Genomic DNA, 12717 nt, shown 5'->3' with positions numbered 1-12717 from the left:
GACTCCAAGGCTGGTGCTGTATCCACTGCACCACCTAGCTGCCCCTACACCTTATTTTAAAATGTAAAAATGATTCTTAACTCATGGGCTGTATAAAAACAGACAGCAGGCTATCTTTGGACCATGCACACTGTAATTTGCCCGAGGTGGATAATGGAAGAGGCTAGGGAAAACAAAACCTCAACATGTTTTAAACTATGGAAGAATCAAGTCAGTAGCTAGATGCTACATGATTAGGGCAAGTTTACTTACATACAGTGATTGTGAACTTTGGATGAAAATACCTATTATAATTTCTGCTTAGGTAATGGTGTTGATCTCCTGTATGTCCAGTAGGTGGTAGTAAATTCACAAATTATTTTTTGAAAGACTTTAGTAGCTGACTTCTGACTAAATCAGGATGATCCCTCACATTGTAGAGATTGAAAGTGACGTATAAAGAAAAATATGTTGAATTGTACCCATCCACCACTGACTTTATCCCACTTTTAGTTTATTGATTGTTGTGTTATATGTATTTGTCATTCTCCAAATTATAAAGATTAAATGTTTATGTGACTATGTAAATAAATGCAGATTAAAACCAAATGATTTTAATACTTATTCAATCCTAATTCTTATAGTTTATTGGACTTGATTCAGCTTTCAGAGAATCTTGTGCCCCTAAAGATGGGAAGAGAAAACCAATGGTAAGTATGTAATATTCATCTTAAGTACTTAGTTTTAAAGAGTTACATTATAATGTACATAATAATATGTGGGAGAAAGTAATTTTTGAGAAGCAAGGCAAATAAATTCTATTAAATACAATTGTTTTTCTTGAAAGAGCTGTGTCATTTATGATCACAAGTTATTTCATAGTAAATGAAAAGGCCTCACTTGCCTGCTTTTGACCTTTCAGGATAGTCTTGGAGGAGAATCTATGCCTATTCCAACTATTGATACATCTAGACTACAGGTAATGGATAGTTTAGAGGTAAAATTCTGTAGCTACACTCTCAATTATTTAAATATTTAAGTACTTAAATGCTTATTTCTGCTAAGTGCTGTGGAGAACTATAGATATAATGTAATATATATTTTGTAAGTTCTTTGAAAGCAAGCGCCATTACTTAACTGGGGAGGTGAAATAAATATATGAAACCCAACAATTAAATATTAAACTGCATGTTATTAACTTTACCTTAGTAGTTCAAAGAAGAAACCATTATGGGCTAGGGAAATTGGTTTCATGGAAGACACGTATAGTCATGGTTTTTTTTTTTTGTTTTTTTTTTTTTACTTTTCTGTCTTAGTTTTTAAGAATCAAATGGGGATTAAGCCCAGAAATCTGATGGCATGGCAATATAAAATCACTGTCCTTTGTCACAATCCTTACTATCAAAATATAACATTTGGTAATTTTACAATTCATTATTTACAATGTACTGTTATTGGGAGAACAAATGGTATTCATAGTATCTTTTCTATATAAACCTCAAATCTCCAATATTAAGCAAATAATTATATTCTAGGAAAATTCACTATTTAAATAAATAATAGCTTCATCATGGAGATCATAAACTAAAAAAGCAAAGGTAATAAAATTTGGATTAATATTTCAAAATTAAATGGAATTTCCCCAAATAATAAACTAGAATTTCTTAGCAGATGAGAAATCTGCAGAAAGCAGGTTTGTTTAAATCATAGAAAGATCATCTATGGAAGTTTACAGTGAGCAGAATGCTCAGCACCCGCTGGCATAGGAATTGTTGCACTTTCTACATGAAACGTATTCTAAGTCTTACTGTGCAATCGAGGACAAGCCCAGCTAAGGTTGCTCTTAGGTGTTCTCTCAGGCTATGCCACCCTGCAATCTAGAAACCTCCTAGGTAGAAAAAGCTATTTCTTCCTCCAAGTCTAAGGGGTTGTTTGGAAAATTACTACAGTATTTGGTAGGCTGAGGACAAGTACAGTTAATCAACATTGTGAACTCCCTGAGGGCAGGAACTCATTTTTATATCTCCCTACGTTGCAAATGGGGCTTATGGGTGGAGTGTCAGCCTGAAGTCAGGAAGACTTATCTTCCCTAGTTCAAATCTAGCCTCAGACATTTGCAAGCTGTATGACTATGGGCAAATCACTTAACCCTGTTTGCCTTGGTTCCTCTTCTGTAAAAAGAGTCAGAGAAGGAAATGGCAAACGACTCCAGTATCTCTGCCAAGAAAACTCCAAATGGCATCATGAAAAGTCGGATACGGCTGCAACAACTGAGCAACAACACATTGCAACTAGTCAGCCCTTAATAAAAGTTTGAGTAAATGAAAGAAAATGATAGAGGTGGAAAAGGCTTTCTGAGTTTCATTAACATGTCTTCTACAGCACTGGGGAAAATTAAAGTAGGTAGTACATTTCTTTTTGTTTTGTTTTGGCAAGGCAGTTGGGGTTAAGTGACTTGCCCAGGGTCACACAGCTAGTAAGTGTCTGTGTCAAGTGTCTGGTCTGAGACTGGATTTGAACTCAGGTCCTCCTGGCTCCCAGGGCCAGTGCTCTATCCACTGCGCCATCTAGCTGCCCCTTGGGTAGTACATTTCACTCTTGGTAAGAAATTAATGCTGTATCTATCACACAGTTGTGTTTCATTCCATGATGTTCCCCATATCCCACACAATGGTGTCAATGTTTCTCTAATTTTACAAAATATGACCGCACGGTACAAGTCTCTTTAGGGTTTTAGCTTCATACAAATGATTTTCCAGCAATCTGAGTTTACAATGTATTTACTTTTTTGTGGAAGTAATGCAGAAGGAATATGAAAAGGTATTAATATCAGGTACTAGATTTCACTTCTGATAGAGTTCTTACTCTTTCCAAGGCAGTACCAATTTTGTTCTTGAGTGACCTATATTCCTCCCAGTTTTCCTGTATGATATGTGTAACAGCATTGTTGGACTTAAGGAAGAACTACAGTCTCCCTGCCTTCATTAGGAGAACTAGTTTCCCCTCTTTAAGGAAACAGAAGTGAAATTAATAAGAATTTCCCTCTTTGATGCTCTCTTCTTTCCATGCTTCTCTACCTAGTTCCCTCTCCCCCCCCCCCCCCCCTAGAAATGTGGAACTCCTTAAATATTTGAGCTTAAAGGCCGTAGTGAGAAGGTACTTAATACACTTAGGACATTTAGCTGTATTAAATTAGGAACTAAAAGATTTGTGGCAAGGTGGGGACTAGAGTTGTCATTTTTACTTGGTATCTAAATAAATGCTCAGGTCTTTGAAGCCTATGTTCACTTTTCCCGATTTTTTTTTTCTCACAGAGACTACCCAGTAAAGAACTACCAGATTCATCATCTCCTGTTCCAACAAATAACATCCGTGTCATTAAAAATTCCATCCGACTGACCCTTAACCGGTAAAGGCGGCAATGTGTCTCATCACATAAAAGAAAATATGCAATGGTTTAGTGGCTCACAAGCAGCTACTCTTTTTTTTTATTACAGTTGCTGTCCTACGTAAAATACGGTGAGAGTTAACAGTCATCAGCCTGGAAATCCTGATGGTTTTGAATTTTTATGTCTTCACTTTGATCTGCAGATGGTGTAGGATATTCCTGTTACTGAGTGTAACTTTTCCAGAATCACCTGCTGTCAGACTGTCTACTATACTATGGCTTTAAGTTTAGGGGTTTTATTGCCTTAACTTTAGATGCTTGCTTCCTCTGTTATGGGGACCCATCCTTGACCTTGTGGACTACCATAGAACAGTCCCGATTTTTTTTTCCCTCCTCAAGTCTTGTGTTATAATCATTGTCTGGAACTGAAAAGTCAAAAGCAAAAAAAAAAATTGTCCTGTAATTGCAATCTACTAAATGTCAACATATTTACTTTAGTCAGTGAAGCCCTGTTGTGAAATGTCAGATACATGAATGTGAGGTATCATTTCTGCTTTCTCAATTTATGTAGATATACTTGTCTGTTCTATCTATTGTTGATTTAAATTATTTTTCCCACAGGTTGGCACATAGAATATTTAAACTAATTTTTGTGTGCATTTCTGTCAAAATGGTGCTTGGTTACTAGAGAGTTTGGTCTAGTGATTAAATACAAGCACCATGTATCCTTTCTAACTTGCCTCCCATGGAGGTCTGTGAAATGCATCTTTATTAAAAATCGAAACATAACCAGGATACTGAAAGTCAGTGTATGAATGGTAGAATTGTTATATACCATATCTCATGTCATCCTTGTTAGTTAACTCATGTTTTTGCGAAGCTTTTATAGAGCAACAGAACTCATTCCAGTACCAATGAAAATTAATACCATAATACAAAAAAAGTATACATCTTTGTGGTATGGAATTAACAGGGCATGACAATTCTACACCATCATTTTGCACCACAACCTTAGAACGTTTTTCCATTGACAGGCATGCGGAAACAAGCGGTAGGTTTTATTGAAATCTAAAAGGCATTTTTGAATGACCATTATAACTGACCATTAATTGGCTCAGGGCCTTTGTAATCTTCATTTAACAAACTTCGTGTGTTGTCTTTTTTTTACACTGCTTTTTTCAGTGCATTTCTTAGTAATTTTTTAAGTTTCATGAAAGCATGCATGCAGTTTATTAAAAAAAAACCATAACCATGTAATTCCTCTTGTAATATGTTTGATTCAATGTTTTGTAAATGAAGTCGTATGTATTTTCAGAGTATTTTTGTATGTACTGTAAGATACCATCTTTTCAAAGAGAAAACTTTAAAACCTTTACCGTCTCGCTTTAATTTTTTACATGTATTATGCCAAAAAAAAAATCTTACCTTTAGGATTGGAAGAAGCACATTTAAAAGAAGTACACATTATATCACCTACATTGTTTATCTCTCTCTCCATATATATCTATATACATATATCAATCTATATACACATATGGATTTAGATATGTATATCTGTATATTTATATGCATATATATTAACATCGTCAGCTGTCTCCTTACTAAGCATTCGAGTCTAGTAGACAAAAAGCAAACTGGCACGTTAAACTTTCCAAATTTGAAATGGGAAGAAATTTCGTTGGTTGGCATGTGTATTTTATTGAACACAAATTATCAGTATATGTGTAGCAGATTAGGTTAACAGTAACTAGTATCTTTTTTGCAAACCTTGGCTATTAAGTTGGAAGACTTTGGCAGTTCCATTCAGTACTTGGCTATGTTCCAGATCTATTAAATTTTTTTGTTTTGTTTTTTAATGGATTTTTCTCCCTTCATATTCATGGTCTGGGGAATGGAAATTTATAGTGCCTAATTTGTGAAAAAGGGAATAGCAAAGCTTTCTAAAAGAAAAGACAAAAGGAAGAAGAAAATTTATTACTATCCTTAATTGTTTTAAATAGGAATAACCCAACTACTATTTTCCTTTGTAAACTTAGCCAATAAGCTTACATCCTTGCCTTTATCTTATAACACTTAATAGATACTGCATCACTTGCTGGTGTTTATTTCCCAGATAAACAAGATTGGATGATTCCTGTCTGTTTTAGTATTTTTTAGAGTTGTCCAACTCCTTAACTTTTAAAGACTATTAATAGATTTGATGAATTATTGCTGATGTAAGGTATTGTATTTGAATTCCCATGTTAATATCCAGTCATCCTCACCCCATCTAGAATTTTTCTTTTCCTTTCACCTTTTAAGACTATCCTTCTCTTTGTTTTCTATATGAACAAAATACGTATTCAAGTATGGAATCTTTCCTTTACTTACTGAGAAAGTTTTCCTCACGGTTCATTTCCACTGAGCTTGAAGTCAATCCCTGCTTCTCTCTTTTTGTATGGATGCCCAATCAGCATTTCTCAAAGAGAAAGTGAAGTGTTATATAAGCAACACTGGATTCGTATAGCATTTAGGATTCATTTCAAATTTCAACTTTAAATGCAGCATTTTTAAACTCCTATGGTAATTTGGCAGTAAACCTTACATTAGTTTGTTGCATAAGATTAAAGGGTAAGCTAGATCAGGTGCACTCCAAAAGTGAGCATAGGCATAATCTAAATGTTTTCTATCCTAAACAATAGGTAGAACTTTTCAGATTCATTGTATTTTACTATGTTGCTTGTGCTTATGTAGAAGAAAGAATGTGGGAATTGCATATCTGTGCAGAGACACGAAGGTTTAGTTTGAGTTACATAGACAGTTGCACAGAGATATGTACTATCATTACACCAGAGAAAATTGGCTATTCTTGAATTGAAATGTTTATTTTCATAAAGGCATTAAATTCTGCTTCCTTACCAGTAACTAGCTACTGGAGAGTAGTGCTAAACAAACTGTCAACTCAAAATGTAAAGCCAGAAGAATTCACTAGTTAACGAGATATGTATATATGCCTTTAATTCTCTTTGCAACAGGATCGATCAAGAGAGGGATTGGGTAAGGGAATTAAAAAGTGTTGTTACTGCTTGCTGCCTGCAAAGAGATTAACTTTATTTTAAATCATAAGAACTTACTTGGCAATGGCATTGAAATGCATTGCTTGCTAAACTGACACATAAATTAACAATATAGACTGAATTTGTTTTCCACCATGTCCTAAAGCTTTTTTAAAGGATCAAGTGTTTTTAAAATAGTCATAAAACATGGAGTATTTTACATTTGATTAGTGTATCACCTATATTTTATTCCCTACCATTTGAAAGAGGTGTGCCTGGAATAAGTAGCAATGCTGTGTAGTATGAGTCTTAACAAAAAAGAAAGGTAAGAAATGGGTGGGTGGGCTAATAAACATTACTTATTTTTCTTATTTCTGAAAAAATTTTTAAACACTCTTGGGCTAAACTTTGAGTGCTTTTAGCAAAGTGTATTTTAAGCAAGGACTATTTCATTACAAATATGTAACATGAGAACCAAGTTCTGGACTGAGACTTAAGTTTCAGCCCAGTTGAAGCAGGATGTTGAAGAGGTTAGAATTAAATTCTGATGCTTTGGTCAGAAGCAAAGAAACCAGGTGTATATGTTCTTTTATTAACTTGCCTTGTGTAAATGGCGTTGATCCAGGACCAAGTCATCTAATTGAATGATAAACTTTTACTCCTTCATTAGATTCAGAATGGTACCTATGATAGAGAAGCACTTACTGGACCTTTCTAAACAGTATTAACTTAAACTCTGAGGTTGGTGGTAGTTAAGGGATAGTCATTGATGGAAAAATGAAAATTCAACTTACATTTGTCTTCAGGATAAATCTAAACCCATAACTTCCTCTTTGGATTTTCCTTTTTAGGCCTGTGTTAAATACAAGATCCTATGCAGTATTCACATTTTTTTTCCTTTTTAAAGTACTTTGTTGATCTTTTAAAGGCAGTATTTATTTCCCACAATTGTCAGGGTTGCAGCAAAAGACAACCTCGTTGGTTTGTAAAGCACTTTAGATATGAGATAAATGGTGCTGTGAACATATTACATTATCATGTGGAATTAGTACAGCTGCTTTTCCTTTCTAGATGGATGTTGGTGTAATTCTCATCTTTTCTGCCTTTGGGATTGTCTTATTTTTTGATTGTATACATGGACCTAATTATGTGTCAAATAAACTAATCAAATAAACTTGCTTCAGCAGCTCTGTTAATGGTTTCAGAGATGGGGAGTCTGCGGGCTTCAAGCCACATGTGGCCCTCTAAGTCAACAAGTACAGACAGCCCTTTGACTAAATCCAAAATTCACAGAACAAATCCTTTTATTAAGGATTTCAAACAGCTGCACTTGAGGACCTAGAGGGCCACATGTGGGCTCAAGGCTCCAGGTTCCCCACCCCTGATTTATTGAAAGATGAAGTATGAACTAAAATGTTACCAGAAAAATCAGTGGCTACTTTCTGGATACAAATATGCCCATTTGTGGTATAGGAAATATGACCAGAATGAATATTTCCTGTTACTGTGTAGGCAGCATTGTAAAATAGAAAGTTAAGATTTGGAGTCAGAGAACTTTGGTTTGTATTTTCTCTGCAGCTGATTTAACTGCATAATGTTGGGCAGGTCATCTCTTTGGACTTCAGTTTTCTCCTCTGTAAAATAAGGTGGTTAAATCAGATGACCTTGAAGGTTCTTTCCAGCTCTTAATCCATGATCCTATGACCCTGTTTATATTCTCATGGATTTTTTAGGAAAAGAGGAATAAGAAAATCTAGTAGGCAAACTCTAGAGAAATCCATTAATATTTTTTAGAATTCTCTTCTGCTTTGCTTTGCTGCTCTTTAAGACTACATTTCTCATGATAACAATATGATAAAGGACTAAGGTGTGGGTTCAGGCCCTGCCTCTGACATTCGAGATCAATGAGCAGGTCAAATTCTCCATGTTCCTAGATAACCCTTAAAATAGCAGGTTTCAAAAACTCCTTGTAGAACATGGATTCTTAACCTGGAGGTTTGTGAACTTGTTTAATATTTTATAAACTATTTCAGTATAAATAGTTTCCTTTGTAGTCCCATGTTTTATTTTAGGCATCTAAAACATTCTCAAAAGGGGTCCATGACACAAAAGGTTAAGCCCTCCTGCTGTAGAGACAGCATCTTTTAAATCTCATTATGCAAGGTACTAGAGATGTAAAAACAAAACCAGAATGGCTCCAGGAGCTTATTCTGTCAGGAGAAACAAAATATAAATAAAGACAAAGAAAATATTTGGGCAAAGATACTTAACATTCTTGAAGAAAAGGGATCAGAAAATGCCTGCCAGAAGAAGTGGTCCTTGAGCTGAGCTTTGAAGGAGACAAGGCATCTAAAGAGAGAGAATTGAAGAGAGGATGCATTCTAGGCTCAGAGAATAGCTGTCTGTCTAAAGGTGAGAGGAGTAGTGTGGGGAGAGGAGAGGTGTGGGTGAACAGACCTGAAGACCAGTTTGGCTGGGCTGCAGCTTGGGGATTCCCTACCCCAGTGATATCGTAGGTTATGATATGGACTAGATCTGTTATTTCACTGGTATAGCGAGCTCCTTGTTGTGGAAACTCCCGCTACGAATATAGGTTGGCACCTTATCTGTAGCAAGAGATCTAGAGTGCTGAGAAGTTAAGTGACTTGCCCAGGGTCACATGGAGTGTATGTTAGAGGGAAGACTTGAACTCGATGTCTACCGGCTTTGAGGAAAACCCTCTGTCCACTACACCATGCTGCGTCTCAAAGACAAAGATTAGTAGTCTTCCCCCTAAATGTTTCATAGGATAGTTTGTTTTTTTAACCAATAATCCAAAAAGACTAACTATAGAAATACATGTATTTTAGAGTGGGAATTTAATTCAATCCCTTTATTTTACAGATGGAAAAACTGAGTCTCAGGAGCACTGTAATTAACCCAGTGTTGCAGCCAGTTCACAGAAAAAGCAGAACAGAAAACAACCCTAAGAGGCTCAATGATACACTTTTTTTAAAAATGATTCTTATCCACAGCCTGGAGTCAAAGGACACTTAGGTCTTGAGAAAGTCAGGAACCAGAAAGATGTTCTTCCCTCTTCTTCCTCCAGACCCAACCAATCCTGGTGTCTTCTGATCATGCTCCCTAGACAAAAGGAAAATACTTAAGAAAAATGTTTTAATAATGAAGAAGTAAGACAGAAGAACTTGGTGGGGATGTAAGCTCATCATGATTTATAATATTTGTCACTGAGATGAGAAGTTGCAGGCACAGGAAACTCCCTTTATTTTGCTTTCAGCCACGATAGTGCTCCCCACTCATTAGTATCAAGGTTTCCTGGAACGTGGCTCTTATAGGAGAAATTGGGGTGGTGTCCATCTGGGGACAAACAACTTAGCATCAAACAAGTTGCCAGCCAGCTGGGTATTTAATTACAGAAAAATTACGAACGTGGATATCTTTGAAGAGCATCCAATAAGAAGGCTACTTTTGGCTTCTAAAAACCTACTAGCATTGATTGGGCCATTTCTGATCTTTCTGAGTGCAGTAAGGGCATCTAGTATGGTTTGTGGAATGCTCTCCATATTTCCCTTAGCAGCTATTGCTGTTATCAGAGCTCACTGTTTGGAAAGAGAAACCTGTTGCTGCTTTATTTCTAGCTGGAGGTCACAGGGAGGGAAATCACCATTTCATTTCCTTCCAGACATGGGGCAGTGCTGGAGTTAGTGGACTAAGTAGGAGAAAAGGATGGTATCAGAAAAAGAAGGCAGCCCACAAGAATTAGACCTCGACATGACTTCTGGAGTCTGTGGCCCACCCAAAGCCTAGAAGTGTTAAGTGATTTACTCAGGGTTACCAATCTGATGAGCATCAGAGTCAGGGATAGAACCCAGACCATGTGGTTCCTTTCCATCATATAGTTGTACCTCCATCCTTTCTGGTAATTGACTTTTTTGTCTTCACTGGCTCAGGTTATAGCCTCCTCAATTTCTTCCTAGGTAGTTTAAGCCAACTTGCCAGTTACAAATACTGTAAACATTTGCTTTGTCCAGCAAAGATTGGTTTTAATGCCAAACTCTCCGGACAGGCGGCAGCAGGGGCAGGGAGGGGAGGAGGAAGAGCAATCCCCAATCTACATTAGCTCCCTTACCATTCTGACTTGTTAATGCCATGACCAAGAAACAAAATAAAAAACACAAGTTTAAAACAAAGCAGTACTTGCAGGTATATACAGCTGGTGCTTGCCTCTTTGATGTGACTTGAGGAGCATTAGCAAAAACCCAAATTCCCACCATCAGGGTTGCATTTCTTTGAGTCAAAGCCTGATGACTCTAGAGTCCTCAGGAGCATACTAAATCAATTAAATTTGACAGATATTTTTTGATTAGTTGTGTCTCAGGGTTGTGCCATGATAATTGACATCTTCAAAGTTGCAGAGTCTTTTTAGGGGTATATGTGGGGTGTTCAAGGAGGACTAGCACCTCTGGTGTGAGGATTTGCTGAGCACTTTCCATGGCTGCTCATCTTCCCGGCACTCAGTCACCTCTCTCACCTGTGGCACCAAGAAGCCCTAGATGCAGAGTGGCCACACCCTGGTAAACTTTCAGCAGATGGGCTAAACCAGGTTGAGGGTAACTGACAAGCCTCAAATCCAAAAGCAAGTTGGGGGATGTCTACCCCTAGCATGTAAAGACTTCTCTTGGCAGAATAGGTGGATGAGAACAATTTATTCCAATGGCCACAAATGTGGGCCAAAGCAGGTGCTGTGCAGCAAATAAAGCTTAGTCAGACAACCAAGATGCCAAAGTCATCCACTTCATCCCAGGCCATGGTCAGGTGTCTCGACATTTGTCTTGCCACTAGACTTCTTTGACTCTGGAAGAGAGAGTGGGGCTGACAACTTTGTGCAACTCCGCCCCATTTAAATCCAATTCATGAATAAGTCAAGCCATCAGACATGATATCATCGGTCCTTTTTGAAAACAAAGGACAAACAACAAAAGTCTTTTACGTAGGTTGTGCTACCTCTGGACTTCTGCACTAGGTCCTCAGAGGGCCCCAATCACAGGAGATGTTGCAAATTAGAGGGCTACGTTCTGTGTCCTAGAGTGGCTGAAAGTCACCTGAGGTTTGAGGATGTACCCTGTAGACCAAGGATGTCAAAATCAGAAATGGAACCCACTAAACAGTACGTAAGGACCCCTACAAGCCACATATTGACCTAGTTTTAAAATGTAATTAATGTTATATCATATCTTTATTTTGTTAAATATTTTCCCAGTTACATTTTAGTCTGAATCAGGCCACACAGGAGTGTTGTGGGCCCCAGGCAACCACGGGCCATTTATTTGACAACTATACTATAGACTGCTCCTCCTACAGTTCATCAACCTTCATTGTTCTTCCTATAAGCAGTCAGTGGGTATATTGAGCTCTTAGCAAAGGCACTCACTAAGACAGCATAGGAAGAATAGGACTATTAAAACATTCTCTCCATAAACTAGACTTTGTTCTGCTACAATGATTGTACAGTGCACACAGAAATTACACGTGACCATGCTGCTCATTCCTTCAGTAATGTAGGGTCCCAAAGTCCTTTCTTCTTGGAGCCTTCTCTGCAGCACAGCTCTGTTGTTAGGGCTGGTTTCTCTTGAGTAAGTAGCTGGTTCTCTCTGCTGCCAAAAGTCCAACTCCCTGAAGCTACCATAAGTAGGCAGAGGAAGTTAGGAACTGACCCTCTAGCTGCTGAATGGTGTATATCCTCCTGGGTGAGTAGTTCCACTTCTAGAGGCCAGTAACTCCACTGAGAAAGAGTGGTGGAGAAAGCTAGATTCTTCTCTGACTGCTGGTTCTCTCTTCAAGGGCTCTGAACTCTCAAACTTGCATCAACTTTGTCTTTCAAGGGTCACCTGGGAGCATTGCCCATCATTGTCGTCTAATGATGTTGCTCCCTTCCAACTCACTGGAGAGAAGTGTTCACGTTTTATGAAAATAAAATAGGATGGTAATTTGGGGAACACATTAAGAGCTCATCATCTGTGACTATGTCAATGGAACTGAAGAGGGGTAGAACTAAATCCCCCATACACATATACCCACATGTCGTTCAGTTGTGGTCAACTCTCCATGACCCCATTTGAGGTTTTCTTGGCAAAGATACTGGAGTAATTTGCCATTTCCTTCTCCAACGTGTTCCCATTTTACACATAGGGAACTGAGACAAACAGGGTTAAGTGACTTGCCCAGGGTCACACAGTTGGTAAGTGTCTGAGTCTGGATTTGAACTCAGATTTTCCTGACTCTGGGTCCTGTGCTCTATCCGCTACACCACCTAGC

General features: G+C 37.6%; 1 protein-coding gene across 1 annotated transcript in view; it reads left to right on the top strand.

The window, feature by feature from the left end:
• Nucleotides 1-4740, top strand: part of PAPOLG (poly(A) polymerase gamma) — a 77093-nt gene extending 72353 nt beyond the window's left edge. Inside the window, exons 21-24 of the mRNA XM_027865010.1 lie at nucleotides 624-689; nucleotides 902-958; nucleotides 3294-3388; nucleotides 3477-4740. Coding sequence (XP_027720811.1) covers nucleotides 624-689; nucleotides 902-958; nucleotides 3294-3388; nucleotides 3477-3492 — 234 coding nt within the window. The 3' untranslated portion in view covers nucleotides 3493-4740. The remainder of the gene's footprint in view (nucleotides 1-623; nucleotides 690-901; nucleotides 959-3293; nucleotides 3389-3476) is intronic.
• Nucleotides 4741-12717: the final 7977 nt, after the last annotated feature.

This window comes from Vombatus ursinus, unplaced genomic scaffold (assembly GCF_900497805.2).
Source record: "Vombatus ursinus unplaced genomic scaffold, bare-nosed wombat genome assembly UNPS02014778.1, whole genome shotgun sequence".
In the NCBI taxonomy this organism is placed as follows: Eukaryota; Metazoa; Chordata; class Mammalia; order Diprotodontia; family Vombatidae; genus Vombatus; species Vombatus ursinus.
Note: the sequence above shows the minus strand (reverse complement) of the source record. Positions and strands in the feature narration are given on the sequence as shown.